Source organism: Melanotaenia boesemani, chromosome 8, assembly GCF_017639745.1.
Source record: "Melanotaenia boesemani isolate fMelBoe1 chromosome 8, fMelBoe1.pri, whole genome shotgun sequence".
NCBI classification, from domain to species: Eukaryota; Metazoa; Chordata; class Actinopteri; order Atheriniformes; family Melanotaeniidae; genus Melanotaenia; species Melanotaenia boesemani.
In genome coordinates this window covers 1,956,944-1,978,033 of record NC_055689.1, presented here as the reverse complement: position 1 = coordinate 1,978,033, position 21,090 = coordinate 1,956,944, and the positions used below count along the sequence as shown (strand labels likewise).

The window sequence follows — 21,090 nt, the reverse complement described above, 5'->3', positions numbered from 1 at the left end:
CCTGCAAAAGTAGGAAAAGAACAACAAAAAAAAAAACAATGTTTTTTCAGCTCTGTCGGGATTATTGGTTATGGAGGCCGACTATAACAATCTTTTGTCCCCGACTTCCGTCATCTTTGTCTCCTCTTTGTCTGATCTTGTCCTCAACTTCATCGTCATCCTCCTCTTCGTGCGCCTTCATGACTCCTCCCGTAACGCCGCGTTCGTCCCCGTCCTCCAGCGGGTTTATCAGACCGTACAGGAAGGTGAAGAAACCATTTAACCAATCAGAGCCAACTTCCTCCACCTCTTCTAACCAATCCAGAACCTCGGCTTGACCCTGACCATCGCCCTCACTGGCCAGGCCTACGCAAACAAGAGGGGAGGGGGGTGTATGGGGGATGGAGGGGGAGTTCAGGAACCAAACATGTGGAAGTGAAGGACGGAATGAAAAAGAAAAAGCATTAAAAGAAAGGTGGAAACAGATGAAGAAAAACAAAGATGTTCTGAAGAGGGTTAAGAAAAAGGAGGAAAGAGAAGGAGGGAAAGAAGAGGAGAAGGTAAGAGAAGTTTAAAGTGTAGCGGGGGAACGACTGCTTCATCCCTTCCAGAGTCAAACCGGCTCCACAGCCATCGTTTCATCACGATGAGAAGTTCAGAAATAAACTAAATAATTTAGTAATCATTTCTAACAAAGACATGAAACAAGGAGGAGAAGCTGATCTGGGTTCACCTGAATATCTTCACAGATTCATTTTTAAAACGTTATTCTGCTGCAAACCAAGAAAAATGAGACTTAAACATGTATAAAATTGAACATAACGTGGATAAATGAATAAACTAGGTACTTTTCGTTGCTGGGAACAGTCAGTATCCGGTCTATGGTCTAGCATGTCTCCAGTAGGGGTGGGCTCCATGTACCCCGGGTTGTTCTACATGTGATATATAAAAAGGCTAAATCACTAATATGGAGTTTTTTAAGTGTGTGATTCTTGTGTTTAGCTTCTCTGACAGCAGACTCCTGAAAAATCCAGAAAACTGTCCTGCATGTTTCAGGAGGGATGGGAAAGCAGGGGGACCCTTAACGCTGGGGAAACACTACAGGTACCCGGTTCTAAATAAAAACTTTGCTGAATAAACTTCACTGATTTTTCCCTTTTAACAGAGTTTACTTAAATCCTACTGGTGTCTTTTTATGCAGGATGATGCTGAACTCAACATTTACACTGTTTTTGAGGAGCATTTCCACCAGGATAGTCCAGGGGACTGGTCGATGGGTGGGGAATTCCCAAAAATGTCCCACCTTTCTTTGATTTGGTTTCATGCTGAATTTTATTGAAGTGGACCAAACCGCCTGGACAACGTCATGAAGTTACAACAACTGCTACCTAGGGGGCAATATTCCCTGAAACTACCACTGACCAAGAGGAGAGAAGCTCAGCTATAAATACCTGTCGCCAAATGCTAATTAATCTCTTTCTCATTGGACTCCAGATGTTAGCAACTTTTTACTTGAGTCAGGTGTGTTGGAGCAGAGAAACATTGAAAACCAGCAGGACTGCGGGTTTTCTGGTACGACTGAATTGAGTAGCCCTGCCATAGAGACAAAAACAGAAAACTTATTATCTGGATCCCATGAAAGGCATTTTCCTAACAAGAGCTTCGGGAGCTTTGACATCGACTCCTGACAATCTGAGGAATGTTTCCTGGAGGTTTAACCTCCTCCTGCTCGCTGAGGTTTGCATTTCCAGAAAACGCCCAACGGGCTGCAGCGACTCAGCTAATTCAGCTGCAGAGAAGAAACTAGCTCTGGTTTCATGAAACTACTCGTCTGTAAATCTAAAGCTGCTCTTTCCTGTTTCAGGTTTTTAAAAAAGTGGTTAGTCAGGACTGAAAACATCTCGGTCACCACCAGAAAACTTGGAGCAACAATAAATTCCTGCAGTCTGGTTTCTGGTTTGACTTTGCTGTTCAGACCTGATCCGGTTTTCACCAGAATGTGTTCAGTACGAGCAGCCGGAGGCAGCCCATGTTGAATCACATCACTTCCTGTCTCTGCTTCACTGGAGGCTCTGTTTGCTTTCACACTGGAAGACACGCAAACCAGGAGACCCCTGGTTTTCATGTGGACCAGAGGTCGCTTCTTTGGTTCGAACCGGGAGACCCCTGGTTTTCATGTGGACCAGAGGTCGCTTCTTTGGTTCGAACAGGGAGACCCCTGGTTTTCATGTGGACCAGAGGTCGCTTCTTTGGTTCGAACCAGGAGACCCCTGGTTTCCATGTGGACCAGAGGTCGCTTCTTTGGTTCGAACCAGGAGACCCCTGGTTTTCATGTGGACCAGAGGTCGCTTCTTTGGTTCGAACCAGGAGACCCCTGGTTTCCATGTGGACCAGAGGTCGCTTCTTTGGTTCGAACCAAAGTCTGAATGAGTGTTCATAGTGCTCCAAAAGGAAGCGATTTTAAAACATGAAGATATTTTGCAAAACATATTTCGTTAAAAGCTATAGGCCATATCTCATAGTAGTCTCCAGTATGATTCCAGGGATGAATCCCGTTTCTCTGGTGGTATTCCAGAGTAGAGTAGCAAACTGCAACAACAGTATATTTCATTCTTTTAGCTCCAAAGTGACTTCAGTGGTGATTCGTTTGTTAGCCTGATTTAAAAAAAAAACTATATCAAAAAGCAAAAGTTATTATACGATACAAAAACAAATGCAAAAATACTTTGTTATAAGCTAAACTGTGTGATAAAAGTAGGCTGGTCTGCATACAGCCGAGGTCTGGCATCATGTAGGAGTCAGAACAGAACTGCACTCTAGTCTTTACATCATTTTTACTCCAAATATAAATTTGAGCGTTTTTAAAGGGGGAGAACTTCTGCTGCAACAAGCCTGTAGAACCTTTTAGGAGACGAACCACAGCGTCATGAAACTGTGGTGATGACACAGCAGGACTAACAGCTGTGTTGAAGACTGCTTAAAAAATAAATAAAATAAACTTATCTTTTTGTTGCTTTTTAAAGTATTTATATGAGACATCATGCTTCATTAATGCCATTCTGTAAAGAAATACTCTTTCAGCTCGATGGACGTTAGTGCACACCAGCGTTGCAATCGATGCCGATTGGAGGCGGAGCTATAAATACCTGTCGCCAAATGCTAATTAATCTCTTTCTCATTGGACTCCAGATGTTAGCAACTTTTTACTTGAGTCAGGTGTGTTGGAGCAGAGAAACATTGAAAACCAGCAGGACTGCGGGTTTTCTGGTACGACTGAATTGAGTAGCCCTGCCATAGAGACAAAAACAGAAAACTTATTATCTGGATCCCATGAAAGGCATTTTCCTAACAAGAGCTTCGGGAGCTTTGACATCGACTCCTGACAATCTGAGGAATGTTTCCTGGAGGTTTAACCTCCTCCTGCTCGCTGAGGTTTGCATTTCCAGAAAACGCCCAAGGGGCTGCAGCGACTCAGCTAATTCAGCTGCAGAGAAGAAACTAGCTCTGGTTTCATGAAACTACTCGTCTGTAAATCTAAAGCTGCTCTTTCCTGTTTCAGGTTTTTAAAAAAGGCTTTTCTATGTTTGACCACTTGGTCCTGATCAGATCAAACTCCATCCTAAAAACCCCTGAAGACAAACTGTTAAACTCCCTCGCAGGACTTTTTATGGGCACAGCGCTAAATACATGAAATACACCTGTTAAGGTGCACATGGAAAATAATTCCTTGCATCAAAAATAGTTTCAGTTCACAACCCAAATTTATTTAAAAATAACTAAGTGTATCAAAAAAGTACACATACAAACGTGTATTTAGTTTAGTTTTCTTAAGTCAAGTTTTTAATAATGACTACATGTTAAACATTTTGAACGTTTTACATAGTTCTGTGTGCAGAAGCCACTCCGAAGCTGCCACTTGTTGACTCTAAACATCTGCTGATGTTTTCCACACTCATATAATCACAATAAATATTAAAAGTATAAATTAACACCAGAACATTTTTCTGAATTTGCTGCCCCAGTAAAGTTCAAAACTACACTGGATGTAACCAACTACATTTAATGTAAAGGTGCTCGTCATAAAATTAGAATATCATGAAAAAGTTGATTCATTTCAGTAATTCCATTCAAAAAGTGAAACTTGTATAATGTCGACATTCATTCTCACAGACTGACATATTTCATCAGTATCTCAGAAAATTAGAATATTGTCATCAAAGACATCTGGTGCCACACAATAATCAGCTAATTAACTCAAACACCTGCAAAGGCCTTTAAATGGTCTCAGTCTAGTTCTGTTGGCTACACAATCATGGGGAAGACTGCTGACCTGACAGTTGTCCAAAAGACGACCATTGACACCTTTCACAAGGACGGAAGACACAAAGGTCGATGCTAAAGAGGCTGGATGTTCACAGAGCTCTGTGTCCAAGCACATTAATAGAGAGGCGAAGGGAAGGAAAAGATGTGTAGAAAAAATGTACAAGCAGGAGGGATAACCGCAGCCTGGAGTGGATTGTGGAACCAAACATATTCAAAAATGTGGGGGAGATTCACAAAGAGTGGACTGCAGCTGGAGTCAGAGCTTCAGGAACCACCAGCACAGACGTATGAAGACGTGGTTTCAGAGGTCGCTTTCCTGGTGTCAAGCCACTCTGGAACAAGAGACGGATCAGAAGCGTCTCACCTGGACTAAAGACAAAAAGGACTGGACTGCTGCTGAGTGTCCACGGTTATGTTCTCTGATGAAAGGAAATGTTTATGTCCTTTGGAAATCAAGGTTCCAGGGTCTGGAGGAAGAGAGGAGATCTGCTGGTGTTGGTCCACTGTGTTTTCTTAGGTCCACGGTCAACGCAGCGTCTACCAGGAAGTTTTAGAGAACTTCCTGCTTCCTGCCGCTGACCAACTTTATGAAGATGCAGATTTCATTTTCCAACAGGACTTGGCACCTGCACACAGCCCCAAAGCTACCAGGACCTGGTTTAAGGACCATGGTATCTCTGTTCTTAACTGGCCAGCAAACAGACCTTGACCCCGTAGAACATCTATGGGGTATTGTGAAGAGGAAGATGTCATACACCAGACTCAACGATACAGAAGAGCTGAAGGCCACTATCAGAGCAACCTGGGCTCATAACACCTGAGCAGAGCCACAGACTGATGGACGCCATGCCACGCCGCATGCTGCAGGAATTCAGACAAAAGGAGCCCCGACTTAAGTACTGCGTGCTGTACATGTTCATACTTTTCATGTTCATACTTTTCAGTTGGCCAACGTTTCTAAAAATCCTTGTTTTGTGTCGGTCTTAATATTCTAATTTTCTGGGATATTGAATTTAGGGTTTTAATTAGTTGTCAGTTATAATCATCAAAATTAAAAGAAATAAACATTTGAAATATGTCAGTCTGTGAGAAATGAATGTCTAAATCAGGGGTCTGCAACCTTTATTATCAAAAGAGCCATTTTGCCCCCTCTTGTACCAAAACAAATCGTTGGGAGCTGCAAAAAATAACAGAGCTTGTAAACTTTTAAAAGTTTTCATCTTTTATTTATTTTACCTGTTACAACCACTGAATATAACAACAGAAGTGCAGTGTGCATTTGTAGGCATACTTTGAAATAAATTAACTGTGAACTGTAGGCCTATTTAAGTCCTTCCTATATTTGTGTAAAAGTAAAATAAAAAACTACCCCACTTTAATATAAATAAAACATTTAGCTGCAGCATAGCAGCTTTAAAAATAAAATTAGGAGCGTCTTTGACAAGCCCATGTCAGTGTTTTCTGGTCCTCTTTGGGTTTTTTGCTCAGCCTGCAATCAACTAAGCATCTGAACATACAAAAAAAACTACATAATCTGATCAGAGTCTGAAATAAATGTTTGTACGTTTTTTGGGGAAAAATTAGCTTTTTAAATGCTATTGTTCTTGCATGTTTAATGTGACTTCTGTGTCTGAAGTTCGCTGCAGATCTTCCCTATGTCGGGGCTGTAAGACTTTAATCTTTAAACAGGACTGGAGGCTCTCATCTGTGAGGCGGGAGCGGTATTTGGACTTTATGAAGTTCATGCTTGAAAAAACTTGCTCGCACAAGTATGTTGAGCCAAAGATGGACAGGACTCCAAAGGCATATTTTTTCATGTTAATATACGTGTCAGGAATGGCTCTCCATGTTTCAAAAACAAGTTTGTCGGGGTGTGGGAGTTTTTCCATATCACTCCATTTGTGCTCTTTAGCGTGAACAGCCTTCTGACGGGCGATTTCTTCGAGCTCCGCCGTCAGTGATTTGAACTTATTTACCCACAAATCTTTATCCGCTATGTCAGCCAGTTCAATTTCTAGATCAGGCTTACTTACTCCGGTGAATGCAGCTGTGTTCAGAAGGGATGGGTCGATGTCCAGCGGTGTGACAGGGAAAGAAAGAGTAGGTTCCTCCTTTCTGAAATCACTGAATCTTTCTCCAAATGCAGCTTGCATTGCAATGATGGCACGGTAAAAATAATCAATCTATTTGATTGTTCGTTTCTTTGAACTCTCTTAAGGAGGGGAAGTGAAAGAGCGTACCCTTTTGCGCATCTCTTGCAAACACCGTCATCTTGCGCTCAAACGCTAAAATATCCTCCAGCATCTGCAGGGCCGTGCTTCCCTTTCCTTGGAGATTTTTATTCAGCGTGTTCAAGTGGCTTGTCATGTCTACCATAAAGTAAAACTTTCCCAGCCAATTGTAGTCTTCCAGTTCAGGATAGCTGAGGCCTTTGCTTTCCAAGAAGGTTTTCACATGCTCCAGACAGGCAGCAAAGCCTTTCAGCATCTCTCCCCTGGACATCCACCGGACTCTGTTGTGCAGCAGGAGATCTGAATATTCGTTGTCGACTTCTTCTAACAATGAACAAAACTGGCTAAATTGATGTCCTTACTTTGCTTACTGGTGACGTTTTCTGCCATTCTAATGGTCCTGTCCCTGACGGTCTTTGCGGAGAGAGGCATTTCTTTAATTTTCCAAACTATTTCCTGCTTGTTTTTAAAATCGGAGAATAGATGCTCTGATATTTTTATGAAAGAATCTTTCATATATTCCCCGTCTGTGAACGGCTTCCCCCTCTTTACGATCTCCAGAGCTGCCACAAAACTAGCTGTGCTAGTTGACTGTGGAGAGGTAATCCACTTCTTGAAAGATAGTTTGCCCTCTTCAGCTTTTCGTAGCAGTTCTGAAATTGCTCTCTTTCGCTCATCTTCGGTTGGGTATTTTTCGGCAAATGTAGAGTGCTTGTTTTGGAAGTGTCTTTCATTTTTTGTTGTTCGCTATCTTCTCGCCACATATCAACCCGACCCCTGGTCTAAATTATACAAGTTTCCCTTTTTGAAAGGAATTACTGAAATAAATCAACTTTTTTTATGATATTCTAATTTTAAGACGAGCACCTGTAGTTGAAAAGGTGTGTTACATTTACAGTGTAAAGTGATCAAGTACCAGTAGTCCTGTGGTGGTCGGGGGTCCCCCGCATCATATTCTGCTTTGGGCCCCATAAAGTCCTGGGCCGGCCCTGGTCTACAGTTGGTGTTAATAGACATTATTTTATGACTGTGAGCCAGGGCGGACCAGCCAGCAGCAGCTTCACATACGAACAGCTAATTTTCTCCGTGATGTGGAGCAGAGACGAACATCTGCTGGGCCTGCCGCTGGGAGGACCTAGCCCCCTGTAAGTGTTCTGGGATGGGGTCTACGCTCTACTGCTGCTCGTGGAGCAGAGTAAGAACCAAAGGTGCGTTCACATCAGCGTCTCCAATAACGCCAGAAAAGTTTAGCAGATTTGTTCCGCTTTCAGAAAAAGTCTCTGGAGGGATCTGGATACTCACTAAATCAGTTGGCAACACTGCAAGTTTTTCCATGCTTGCACAGGTGCACGTGGTCCAAAATAAGGTCCAAAACCCCAATTTTACGTGCATAGACATGCACATGCATGTGGTATTTCTGGTCTAAATAATGGGGCTAAAAACAGTTTAAGAGAGAACATGTGGTTGGAGAACCAAGTTCCCTGATCCCCAAGGAGAAGACACCACAACTGAGATATTCCCTGAGTTTAGAGTCATTCGTAAAGTAAAATCTCTTTATTTCCCACCCGTTCCTGTCTGTGGTTTGCTTCCAGTTTAGAAAACTACAGATTAACTGGATTTCAACCAGTAACAGCGTAGACATGAGGAAAAGTTTAGTTCAGAATTAAGACGGATTTATGGTCGCACGGTGTCAGCGTCACCGCCGTAGGCTCGGCGTAGCTCCACAGCAGCTCGACGCTCCTCTTCCAGACCAGACGTACACCCCTGCTATGCAGACGGTTACGCAGAGGTACTCCCTCGTGATTGGTCAGTTTGGGATCATGTGTTGCCGGATAACTGGATCTTCTCGCTGAGTTTGTGTGGTAAACACCGCTTTTTAAAACAATAACCGGAGGATCAAGTTGATGAGAGGCTGATTTTTTTCTACAAGCTAATAAAGACACTGAACCATGCTGGCCTCCATTGTTGTTTTAAAACTGGAACTGAAGTAAACCATGAAAAGAACTCCGACCTGGTGAGTTTACTGGCCGATACCCCCCTGCTGACACCTTCAGGTTAGGAGGAGAAACGACGTGTACTCCCTACGCTCGAGTGTGAGACCAAACTCACCAGCGTCAGCTACGCCGTAGCCGACCGCACGCAGACGCCACGAGAGTATAAATCCGCCTTACACACTGTCATAAAAACTCAAACTTTTGATGTTTAAAGGTTGAAGGAACTTTGTTTTTCTTGGTTTGTTTGTGGGCATTTTTACTGTAACAATTCTAAACTGGTTAGTCATGCAAAACAAACCCAGATCCACCAGCATGCAAGTCACAAACACAAAGTCATTCAGATTATTTCTTCCTTCTTCTCAGGACAACAAACTGTGATAAGTCAGAGATAAATCCACTTGCCTAGCAGAACTTTAGCATCCTCCACATCGAAATCACCATCGCCGTCTGTATCGTAGGCCACCAGTTTACCTGCAGCCGTGACAGGAATACACACTCAATTTTCAACAGAATAATAATTATTCTAAAACTAGTAAATAAATCAAATCTGCCACGTCTAAGTGTATAATCTGAATTAATGTTCCAGAACAGTAAGATAAACACATGTACTGGGTCACACTGGCCGAGTTACTCATTTAAAACCAGGAAGGTTAAACACGTCATGCAAACAAAAGATCTGGCTCGAAATACGGGACAATCGGTTTAGTGGATTGTTTCCAACTTCCTTACAAGCTTTGTCCTACAAGATGAGATTAAAGGAAATTTTAATCAAATTCATTAGTGGATTTAATCTTAAATACCCTGATTAAAATTATTATGAAAAATAAAGACAATTTTTATCCAGGCAGGACTTAGAAAAGGTGAACCTTCACTAGCACTCGTCTGTAAACCCAAGCACAGGTGAGAGCACATCACACCTGTTCTGGCTCCCTGTGTGCCACAGAACTGATTATAAAACGCTTGTACTCGTTTTTAAATAGTGTAATAGCTTTGCTCCACTGGAACAACAAAAATCTATATTTTCAGTACATATATATGATGTATATCTGTAGGAGGGGCTTAAAAAGCTTGTAAGGAAGTTGGTTTTGTGTGTGTGTGTGTGTGTGTGTGTGTGTGTGTGTGTGTGTGTGTGTGTGTGTGTGTGTGTGTGTGTGTGTGTGTGTTGGGGGGGTTGAAATACAACATTTAAGATGAACCAGGATAACAGAAATATGCAAAGAGCTTTACCTTGCAGCGTCTCAGACAGGTTAATTTGCAGGCCCTTAGCCTTGTCTGCATGCAAAACACAGAACATACATGTTGGAGGATTAAGAAATAAAACTTAACAGATTCAGGCTGATACACACAATACACACAGGAAAGGAGTATTTATTATCAAAGGTCAAATGCATGAGGGAACAAAACTAAAGATGACTAGTCAAACCCAAGACTAATGAGCAGGAGTCTGCAGCTTCTGTTTTAGAAAGCCAAATACTGGATATGCTACACACCTGTCAACCAATAACACATTAATAACAGATTAGGAGGTATTATTATTGATCAGGTATTATGCTGCTATTTTACTGGTCGGACCCTCTGGAGATCCCCCTGTGCTGCATGTAGAGTCAGAACTGGATGAAACTGGATAATTAAAACTTTATTAACCCAAACAAGGGAAACGATGGCATCTGATTTGCTTTCATTGACCCAAATACAAACATAAAACCTGTATATGATCTCAGAAAGAGACTTAACAGAAGCAGAACAAAGGTTAATGACATGGAGAAATATGACGGTTAAACTGGTTAAACTGGGGTTAAATCCAACTCTGCAGACACATGAAGGTAAACACAAACTAGCTGCTGCCACGCCGCCAGCAAGGCAAATGAGGCAGTATGATCCCATTCACCCTGAGGACACACACGTGTGTGTGTGTGTGTGTGTGTGTGTGTGTGTGTGTGTGTGTGTGTGTGTGTGTGTGTGTGTGCTGCAACATGTACCCACCAAGAACTCCTTGATAGTCCACCAAGTCAAAGTAGACCACAGCTACAGATGTCCACACACCCAGCAGGGCCAGCACGATGAACCAGGTGAAGAAACTGGTTCCACTGGGCTTGGAGTCAGCCTTCTTCCCATTCTTACTGGCTGACTGGGTTTTATTGCCCTCTGGGGAAAAAAAAGCACACTTTATTTATACAGCACTTTTCACACAACACTGAACGTGATACAGACAATAAATCCGACTCAACAAACAGGACTGGGTTTACACCGAATTCTCAGGCTCAAAACGGTGGTGCATTCAGGAAAGAAGGGAAAATAATTTGTTACCTGAACACCTGAGGCAAATAAAAGAGGACAACCTAACCAAACATTGATCCATTAAAACATGCTGCTTGTTTGCTTAGCAGAGCAAATCTTTCAGAAACTATGATGAATCTTATTAAAATTTGTGGAAGTAAACCCGCCGGAGTCAGCTCTACCGCTGGGTTTGGGTACGTACAATAAATTATTACTACATCATTTACCGTTATCATCACCATTACTTAAAAACATTTTAACATAAAGTTTATTACTATTATTATTATTTAAAGGAAAAGGAAAATGCTTTTTGCTCTAAAGTGGAGTTTTCTTTCTTTCTTCTTGTTCTTGAGGCTCAAGAACAAGAAAAAAGTTTCTTTTGGTCCGGCCAGTTCATACTCCATGACGTGAAGCTTCGGCGGCGGCAGGGCGGGTTGTGCGCGCGGCGGCGTCTGTCTTTAATGCCACGTGTTGTTTACATTTACATACTTTCTCACCACCCTGATCAGCTGTTCAGGAAAACTGCCGTTCAGCCTCGCATCAGGGGAAATGTGGAAGCCACAACTTTCCGTTTTATTCTTTTCCACGTTAATCACGACCACCTCAAATGTCCGGCCAATCAGTCTCGGAGCCCCACGAGGAGAAAGTTCTGCTCGGTCGCCGTGTGGAGAACGGCCCCCGTTCACGTCCACGAGAGCAAAATGACGTCATTTTCTTCTCATGGCCTCGAGAACAAGAAAAAAGTTCTGGCTTCTCGCGGAGGAGGAACAGCCTTTCGTACAAACGTTAATGGTAATAACGGGTTAACATTTCTAGGGGGTATCAGGATAAAAATCTGAATTATAACAAATCATTCTTGTTAGTGAAACAGTGAAATAACACTAACAAGCAATATTACATAAACCAAAAAGTACAATAAAATAATTTGGAAAAAATTTAAGCTATCTAAAGAATTGGTGGATAAAATAAAAACATTTTTCAAAAAGATGTGAAATTAGGTGGATACGAAACAGAAATAAATGAAAACCCTAACCCTCTCCGGAGATGTTTACTTTGTTCTTACGGCTGGACTTCTCAGGCAATCTGTGGACGTAAATGGTCCTTAAATCATAACACGGCATCACAGGGAAACAGCACACGCAGCTGAATATTACACAAGTTTAAATTAAAAATACACAGCTTTACAGCTCTACGATCTTCCAACTGTCCATCATCTGAGTGGCTGGCTCCTTTGTTTCCATGGCAACGACAAACTGTGCTGGTGCTGATCCTAACAGGAGTAGACTTCTTTTTAAATTACCTGTTTAATGATAATAATACTAATCTATCTGTTTGATAACACAATGTTAAGGGAAAAAAAACGGAACTAGAAATTGTGGGATTGAGGCGCCTGTGGTGTGAAACCAAATACAGGAAGAGGACTACAACACAAGGCATTGTGGGTAAACAGAATCAAAACATACTGACATGCAGTAGCTGACTCTGGACGGCTGAAATGTCTCAGACGTAGAAGGACTCGCTAATAGAAACATGGTCAAACTGAGACCACCAGGATCTGATGCAGCACCATGTTTTACTCCTGCATATCAACCAAAACATGAGAAGCCGTTACATGTTCCACTCAGACTGCAGCAGTAGTCACGCAGGGAAAAAGACCAATAATCGTTTTATAATCGCATCACGAACATCTGAATCATAATCGAATCTAATGGTGATGTTCCTGATGATCCCCACCCCTACTGCAAGTCATTTCTAAAACCACCACCTGAATAAAAATGGCTAATTCTGCAGAACTGCTCCAGTGTCACGAGGACCAACTGGACTAATCGCTCAGCAACATTTAGACCCTGCTGTTCAACTAAAACCAGAACAAATCTGTTAGGAATCATGTCATTGGTTGAACCTGAACTAATCCATCGGACCTTGTTCTGGATGCTGGAGCAAACAGGCAGATGGAAGGTAAAACACAACACAGCCAACAAGCTATTCTGGGAGGGCTGAAGATATCCTTCAATGCATGATGGGAGAAAATCAGGAGAGAGAATGAACAGGTGTTGAAGCAGCTACGTGGTGTGGGTCAAATTTCAGCTCCCCGTGTTAACCCTGAACACTGTTCCAGGCTAAAACCCGTCCAACGCTGCGGATGACCGGAAAGATTCACGTTTCCAGACCAACTTTCACTGTGTCTAATATTCATCTCCGCTTCATTTCTGTAACTATAACTATAACACACCTATCCTGGACATAAAAGTGAAGCTTGAAAAGACCACTGGCCTTCCCACAATGACCTCCAAGCCGCTCCGTCCTTCCCTGGTACCCGCTTCTTACCTTGCATTTCCCCCACAATCACTGCAGGGAACGCCGTGACAACGGGGGAAGCAGTGGACTCTACCAGGGTCACCGGATCACCCATCCTTGCCGTATGATGACTAACAAGTTGGCCAAGGACGGTCTGCAGTGTCAACCAAGATCTGTTTGAAGCGTCCCACTCTCTCCTCCTCCAGGACTATATCTGGCCCAACCCTCCTTCTCCTCTATTCACTGGCTTTCTATCAGTTCATCTGTCACTCGTTCAAGTTTGTTAAGCTTTCTTTCCTCTGAGCCTGGCATGGCTGGAGGTCACTGACAACTATTTATAGTGCTGTGAAACCAGCTGGCCCTGACATACAGAAAGAAAAGAACACAGGCGGCAAGGCAGACTCGACACAAAGGAAGGACCTACTAAGCTCATCTTTGTTTTCTGTTAATACTGAAATGACCCACTGACCTTTATGTAAATATATATATATATATATATATGTATATATAAACTTCCAGCAGATCTCCCCGAGCTCCATCACTTATCACTTATCCAGGAGGTTTACAATCCAGCCACTAAATGTAGTTTTATTCAGAGACTCTATCTGGTAAATCCACAATGATCCATGATAACAGCATTATTTATCACATTTCACCATAAAAACATCACCATCACTACTATGTTGCTAAGAGACCTCTATTTAGACCTGGACATGATGATGAAGCCACTTCCTGTCAGACTTTCCACCAATCAGAGAGCTTAGATTGACGGTAACGTCCAATCAGGAGCAGCCAAAGATCAACCAGTGAGCAGAAAGTTCTATGTGTGTGTGAAAAGAAGAAAAATAATGCTCCTCTATGGCTGGAATAAAGCCAAGAAGACGTTTCTGATGCACGGTGGCGCCACAAAGCAGCTGAGCTGGAGTTGGTTTAGTGAGGATAGCAGTTAAATAGTAGCAGGAATAACTGGAAATGAGGAAATTGTATATATATATATATATATATATATATATATATATATATGGAAAAACATCCATTACTACTAGAATGTACTTCATAGATGTACATAGATGACATAAGAAATTCTGGTTTACAACCGGTTTAGATTTTTGGATTTTGTATTAAAATCAGACGGGGACAGAACAGGATGACAGCTGGGAATTGTTAATGGTCCAAACTGAAACCACATCAGTACGCTGCACCAGATAGACTCAGGATCTGGTATTACCGCCTGTTTGTTAATCATTCCTGCACACCTTGCAGGGACCAGCAATCAACTGCACGACTACTAACTAGGGCTGGGCAATTAATCGAATTTTAATCGCAATTACGATCTGGGTTTTCAGCGATCATAAAAATGAAATGGTCCGATTATTTTTTGTCCTTCGATTTGTGCTGTTTTCAAATTGAGCGCAGCTGTCATTGCAGCGCTTTGCTGCAGACTCCTCCCACTGCTACAGACTCCTCCCACTGCTGCAGACTCCTCCCACAGCCCCGACCGCTTTAGTTTTATTCAGAACGAGTTGCAGACACCTGGACATACGGGAGGCGGCGTCGCTCCTTCTCCATCATTTTCTATGTAAACTTGCGCGAGGAAGCGAAAATCGCTGCCCTCCTCCAGCCAAGCGACAGTCGACAGTCGTGCATGTAAAATGTTGCGTTCGTGCACACAGACGTGCACATGGGGGCTTGCGACGCAACACAAAAAAATAGAAAAATGTTCAATTTTTGTGAGTCACAACTAAATAATCCACCAGCTCCCTGAGTCACAGAGAGAAACGTTATAAACAGAACTTTTTTCTCAATTAACACAGTGAACAATCCGGGATTTAAGAAACTCATCAACACTTTGGACAAACGGCATCACTGCCATCTCACCACCATGTTAGTGGACTGTCTCTTTCTTCCCTGTCTGATGAGTGTAGTGAGGGTGTGTGAAAGACGTGGTGACAGTCCGATGTTTCGCCACCACTACAGACCTGTGGTAAAGCCTCACCAGAGCCGTAGAGAAATGTCGCGCTACATTTTATTGACGCGGATTTCAACGTGAAAACGAAATGTCTCCAGACTATTTTTTTCCAGATCACACCAGGCGGAACATAGCTGCTGGTCTGAGACAAACAATAGCTATGGGGACCTGGTGGAAAGAAACTAGTCGGCATTACCACAGTAAACACTTCAAATGCCCCCCCCCGTTAAATAATCGAGATCTCAATTTCAATCAAAATAATCGTGATTATCATTTTTTACATAATCGAGCAGCCCTACTACTAACAGAAACATGTTATATGTAAATCACAAAAAACTAGCTCCAGCGTCTCCATGCATGTGCACAAAAACAAAAACCATGCAATGCCATACCCCTTTGTTCTTCTGTAACCTCCATACTGACTACCACAGCGGTTAATTCACACTGTTCGTGTCCATGACGTCTTCCCGGAGCAAATGGAAACCTCCCTTCTTCTTCCTCCAACTCCCTGTACACATTGTTCAAGTCTGCAGCTCTTCTTCAGTCTTATGTAAGCACGGCTGGTTCCTGCCTCCAAAACCTCAACTTTCTCCCTGTGGGCTTTTAGCAGGCATGCAGGCTCACGCGTGTTGTATCATATTTATTGTGTAAGGTTTTATTGGGTCTAAGCAGATGCTTTTACAGGTTTTCTTCTGGATTTATAAAATTATTCTTGTCTTGTTTCAATCATATTTAAATGAATGTTAAATTAGGAAAATAAGCTGGATGTGTAAATGACAGGTGTGATCATATTTTCCTGAATGTTTCTGATCAAACTTTGGCTAAAACCCCACCAGCTTGGTGATGATAAACTATTTCACCCTGAACTGTAGAGTTTTATTTATCGGCCAGCAGCAGGATGCAGCTCCAAACCGCGGCGTTGTCTCAGATTAACACAGCACTGCACATCCATGCAGGACCATGCGGGTCCAGGGACAGCACAGCACACCAGATCACACACAAACAGACGTTACCCCAACTTCCCTCTGCCTCCGGGCAGATCCCCGCCTTCTGGAGGGGAGGGAGAGTCCTGAGGAGAGGTTTGAAAGAGAAATAAACCAACCACCAGAAGCCCACTTTCCACCACGTGTAATAAACAAATACAGTGATGACAACAACAAACAGCTGATGAGTTTGAAAATTAAATAAACAAATAATTAAATAAATAAATTCTTCTGATCAGCAACCACCAGTGTTGGAAGTAAAAGGAAACTTGATTCATGATAACGGTTTTAAAACGGTATCTGAAACCCATCGATCAGCTCAACTCCTGCGCGGGATGAAAAGGCTTTTTTTAATCCACATACGCGCTCTAGCTTCTTTGGTTCTGTGTCAAACAGCAGCTGTTCTGCGAAAGCTGGAAGTCAAAGCTAGCTACACGTTTTTCTGTGTTTCTGAAGAAATGTTCACAAGCATGTTTATAAGCTGTGTCCCAACTCAGGGTCGGCACACTTCGACGTGCAGAGCTACATCGTGTCGCACAGCACTGTCCCATTTCGAAGGAGCCTCCGAATCCACCCTACAAACCCACACCCATCTGCTGCTGGAGGATCCTCCGCAGCCTCTTTTCTCCCAGAATTCCCTGTGCACTAGACGAACGAGCAACCAAGCCTACGTTGTTTTTTTTTTAACTACACTTTAGTAGAAACGTGATAAAACCAAGTACATTAAAACATGCTTGTTAAACGGTGGCATTAAAATTCTGTAATATATATTTGTGGATTTCTAAGGAGTTAATGAAGAGTCTACAACAGAGCCTCGGTTTTGTTTTGTGTACATTATTACTCGTATTAACTAATGGTACCAAAGTGTCCTATGATATGCAAACTTTCAGAGGTTTAAGTCAACATCCTACGTTGCTGCTACGGGACATTCTCATTGGCTAGGTAGGCTGTCCCATTTCACGAACGTTAAGCAAACTTTGAAGTGTGCAGACTACGTAGGACCCTCCATAGCCTACGACACCCTGAATTGGGACACAGCTAAAGTATCCAGAAAGAAGCCTCCCAAGTCCAGGTAGAGGTCCTGTAGTCCTTCATCTGGTTTCCATGGGAGAAATCCAGAGTTAATATGTAAGATTTATTTATTCTGCACACAGCAGCTGAGTTGGAAATTACTTTGCTGTATTATTTTGTTATGATGGCATAAAATGGAAAATAAATAAAAATTTTAAAATCTATAAAGATCTGATTTTATACATTTTGTTTTGAAATTAACGAATAATAATCATGTTTCTTTCTCTGGCAGTAATCATACTGGGATAATCTATAATGGTGACGCTGCTAAAACAGATACGCGGAAGATAAATTATCCAGATTCCTGATCTAAATCAGATGTTCCAGAAGAACATTTTTACTTTAAACATCCCCAGTTCCACGTCTCCATTTTCCCAGAGCTTTCTCCAAAAGCTCCGATCTTCTCAACTCCTGGAGGACACTTTGATAAATGTAAATATTGTTTATGAAAGTATAGTAGTAGGAATGAAAAGCACTTCACATTCACACCTATGCGTGTGTGCGCGCGCGCGCTGGGTCTGTGGTGGGCGATGTCAGGAAGAAGCCATGAGGAAAAAACATTTTGTTCAGTTAACTTTCCCTCCTTCACTCTGCTTCTTGATTGGTTTCAATCCTACAGATCAACACGCAATCACTCACATTAAAAAATAAAAAGCTGCACATTATTTCTGTTTGCGCCGTACAGTTTACCATTTATCTGCAGAAATTAACATAACACTAACATAACTATAGAGCCTGAATACACACATCTACAGCCACGTGTCCCGCTCTAACTTCTGTATTATCACCGCTGAACCAGGTTTAAAAGTCCCATCACACACAGGGCGCGTGCCACGCAAACACCCATGTGCGCAGCATCTAAATGAAGGTGCGCGAATCTAACAGCTGCCGTGTTAGAGGAGATGAAAACACAAGTAAACAACGAGAAACTGCTGCACGGGGGTCCGGAGACCCTCGAGCGCCCCCCCCCCCCCAGGCTGGAATAGTGACACGTGAGCGTTAGAGACGTGCTGGTCCAACTCAGCGTGTCTGATGGTGTAAATGCCCACAGGTATGAAGCTTCACGAGAAAAGCAAGCTAACGCTACCTCTCGCGTGGATAATCCCAGGTTCTGGGTTCGCCTTCGTCAACAAGCCCGTACACACGAAAGAAGAAGAAAAAAACTAAAAACACTGCGACACGATTTACGGAGTTTAAAAATATTATTTATTTTTCAGGAGCCTAGAATCGTATTTATGGATTAAATTATCCTGAACAAACTGGATTAAAAAGCTAGCTGGTATTCGCTTTCACGCGGCTGTGTTGATGTGTTAGGGCAGGGAGCTCGCGCTCCAACTGTTTACATGCTCCATGAATCCTGTTTCAGGTACAAATAAACCAACTGACCAGCACCTAGCAACTATCAGGGTGACATGACGGTGTAGAGCCAGCCAGCGGAGACCAGGGCCCTGAATGAAACAACAGCCTAACACCCGATTAACTTTGAAAGGCCTGGCAGTGAAATCTGGAGGCTCGAACCATCACCAACCACTGCAGCCTACAACAGAATGACAAGGACGAGCGGAAACGCACCTTTTAATTTCATGCCCTGTTTCGTGTTTTTCTTTTGAGCCATGTTGAGTCTGCGGCAGCAGGGAAACGAACCAGAAACCGGACTGAAGCGGCCTGGAGCTGAATTTCTTCCAGTGAAAAGAAATCAAAAACTGTCCTCCTGCCTCATAATACTCAGAACCAAAGAAACCCCGTCCACATGAAGACTGACAGCTCTGTTAGCCAATGACAGGCTTGTTCTACAAAAGAAGGCGGGGACTAAGGGACCTTAAGCCCAATTAGATTCTAGATGCGCTGGGCTTATTCAACCGTGTGGATAGTCCTCTGTTAGCTCCGCCCACCCTTTTCCTCTGGAACGTGGCAAGATGGTAGATCCTCTGGCATCGCGTTGTTTCCCTTTACACCATTTTAACATTTAAATCTCTGGAAGCTGATCCGCTCCAAGCTTTTCCCCCTCCAACACATCCCATTTATTCACGACTTTTAATGTAAAATAGTTTATTATTAAATTAATTAAATATAAAAACATTTTAAATATGTAAACTATGATAAAATATAAGGTCAGTGTAAAATTTATAGTGATTTAATAGTAAATTAATATACATTATGGAGGGAGAAAAGTCTCATAATGAGTCTCGCGATACATAAGTACAGTATTGAATAATTAATTGAAAGTGTTATGAGTTTATAAAAAATAACACATTAAATAAATAAATAAATAAACATAACAACTTAAATTCTATTAATTAAGTCATTGGAATTGATTACATGTATTGTGACTCAAATATATAACTAATTACCTAAATATATGAGTAATTAGTACAGGTGGCATATACATTAATACATTATTAAATTTATAATCGATTGAATATATCTTATGTAATTTACATTGATTTTAAAATAATTTATTTATTCAGTCATTTCATGTGTCCTGAGCTGCAGTACATCATGAATTAATCCTGCTCTGCAAGTGAATATAAATTCCATATGAAAGATCCCTGCAGAGCCAGCAGTATTTACCTGTACGTTTGTTATGTTGAAAATAAAAATGAAAAGGTCTATGTAAAATGAAATTATATTTAATCAATCATTACTTTAATCATATATTCATGCCCCCCCATCAAATTTTCTTTGTGTATCTGAAGCTGGAAAGACGTTTGTGTCACCACATCAGACACCAGGACACTGAAGCTATACCTCAAACTTAGCGAAGAGTAGAAAACTTACTTCAGATGGCAAACTGCTCTCCAAAAGAGTATCTCAGGTGTAGTTGATGTGAGGCCGTTTGCATGTGAACCCCACCTCATTTTTTTTTTTTTTTTATTTCCTTATAACAACTAACTCTTGTGGATTCAGTGTATCATCTAAAAACTAAAATAATGTGCTGAAATATACCATTAAACTCTTCTAAGGCTCTTTAGTGTTTAAAGATGTTGTAATTGTGGGTGTCGGGTTAACCAACACCTTTCTGTGTAGATGATTTGTTTATTTAATTAAATGATAAAAACTAAAAGAAACTGGTATGTAGTAATTGGTCTGGCCTTATTGAACAGGCAGAGTTTAAAATGGTACCAAGAGTCTGCTCGGTCAAACAGAAACAAGAATTTGCATGTTGTTCGTCTGTCGGTCACGTTGTCCTGAGCAGCTCTGGCCGTTTTATCTGGTAGATATCTCTGACACTGAGCTGCTCACAGACAAAGCAGTGTCCTTACATCCGCCATGAGCAGGTGAAAGTGGAGTTTTAAGGTCAACATTGTGTGCATCTGTGATCCAATCAAATGAGTGGAATGTCATTTGCATGATGTTTGCACAACGCTGTTAAAAGAAAAACTTACTCAGTCTTTTTCTCTAATGCGTTTGTGTGCACAGCAGAGGGCAAAATATCATTTAACAGAAGCACAATGGTGTCTAAAAGTAGGATGATTAGGTCACCATGGCAACTGATCAGGGTTAAAAATCTAAAGAAGTTCAATATGAGATGACAGGGTTGGGTACAAAGGTGTCTGTAAAGGCAGTGGGACTCCACAGAGAGACAAGCATGCACTTCGACATGGCTGAGCACGTTTGTCTAGGAAGTCAGAAAAAGCTAAAAGGAAAATCTACGACCTCACACACGGCAGCCATGGAGAGGTGAGGTGAGCCAGAAGAACATCGAGGCTCTACAAAGTAAAATAATTTCTTTACTTATTGAAGATTGGAGCTGTCCTCATACATATGGAAAAACACCAAACTGTAAGGCAAGTTTATCTGCAGCACGATTCAGCGACGGGCGATCCAACGTGCTTTACACAATACAAGAAGCATAGTTTAATAATAACAACAGAAGAAAGGGGAAAAGAAAGAACACTCGATAAAAACAGTAAAAACACGATCAAGTTTATAAATTCCAGCTTAACAGAACCAGATGCAGATCT

At 41.9% G+C, this 21,090-nt stretch overlaps 1 protein-coding gene and 1 long non-coding RNA gene across 3 annotated transcripts in view; one reads left to right on the top strand and one right to left on the bottom strand.

Moving 5' to 3' along the window:
• Nucleotides 1-18,862, bottom strand: part of LOC121644860 (fibrous sheath CABYR-binding protein-like) — a 43,748-nt gene extending 24,886 nt beyond the window's left edge. The window contains exons 1-4 of one of the 2 annotated variants that reach the window (XM_041993105.1): nucleotides 18,698-18,862; nucleotides 10,511-10,672; nucleotides 9,755-9,799; nucleotides 8,930-8,998 (exon numbers count right to left, since the gene is read on the bottom strand). In XM_041993105.1, coding sequence (XP_041849039.1) covers nucleotides 8,930-8,998; nucleotides 9,755-9,799; nucleotides 10,511-10,672; nucleotides 18,698-18,740 — 319 coding nt within the window. In that variant the 5' untranslated portion in view covers nucleotides 18,741-18,862. Of the gene's footprint in view, nucleotides 1-8,929; nucleotides 8,999-9,754; nucleotides 9,800-10,510; nucleotides 10,673-13,132; nucleotides 13,285-18,697 lie in introns of those variants that run through there. The other variant, XM_041993103.1, reaches the window with a different exon arrangement.
• LOC121644863 lies at nucleotides 5,504-21,090 on the top strand. Its single transcript, XR_006011323.1, has 3 exons — nucleotides 5,504-5,514; nucleotides 11,502-11,510; nucleotides 21,015-21,090. It is a non-coding gene; the product is annotated as an uncharacterized LOC121644863 (long non-coding RNA).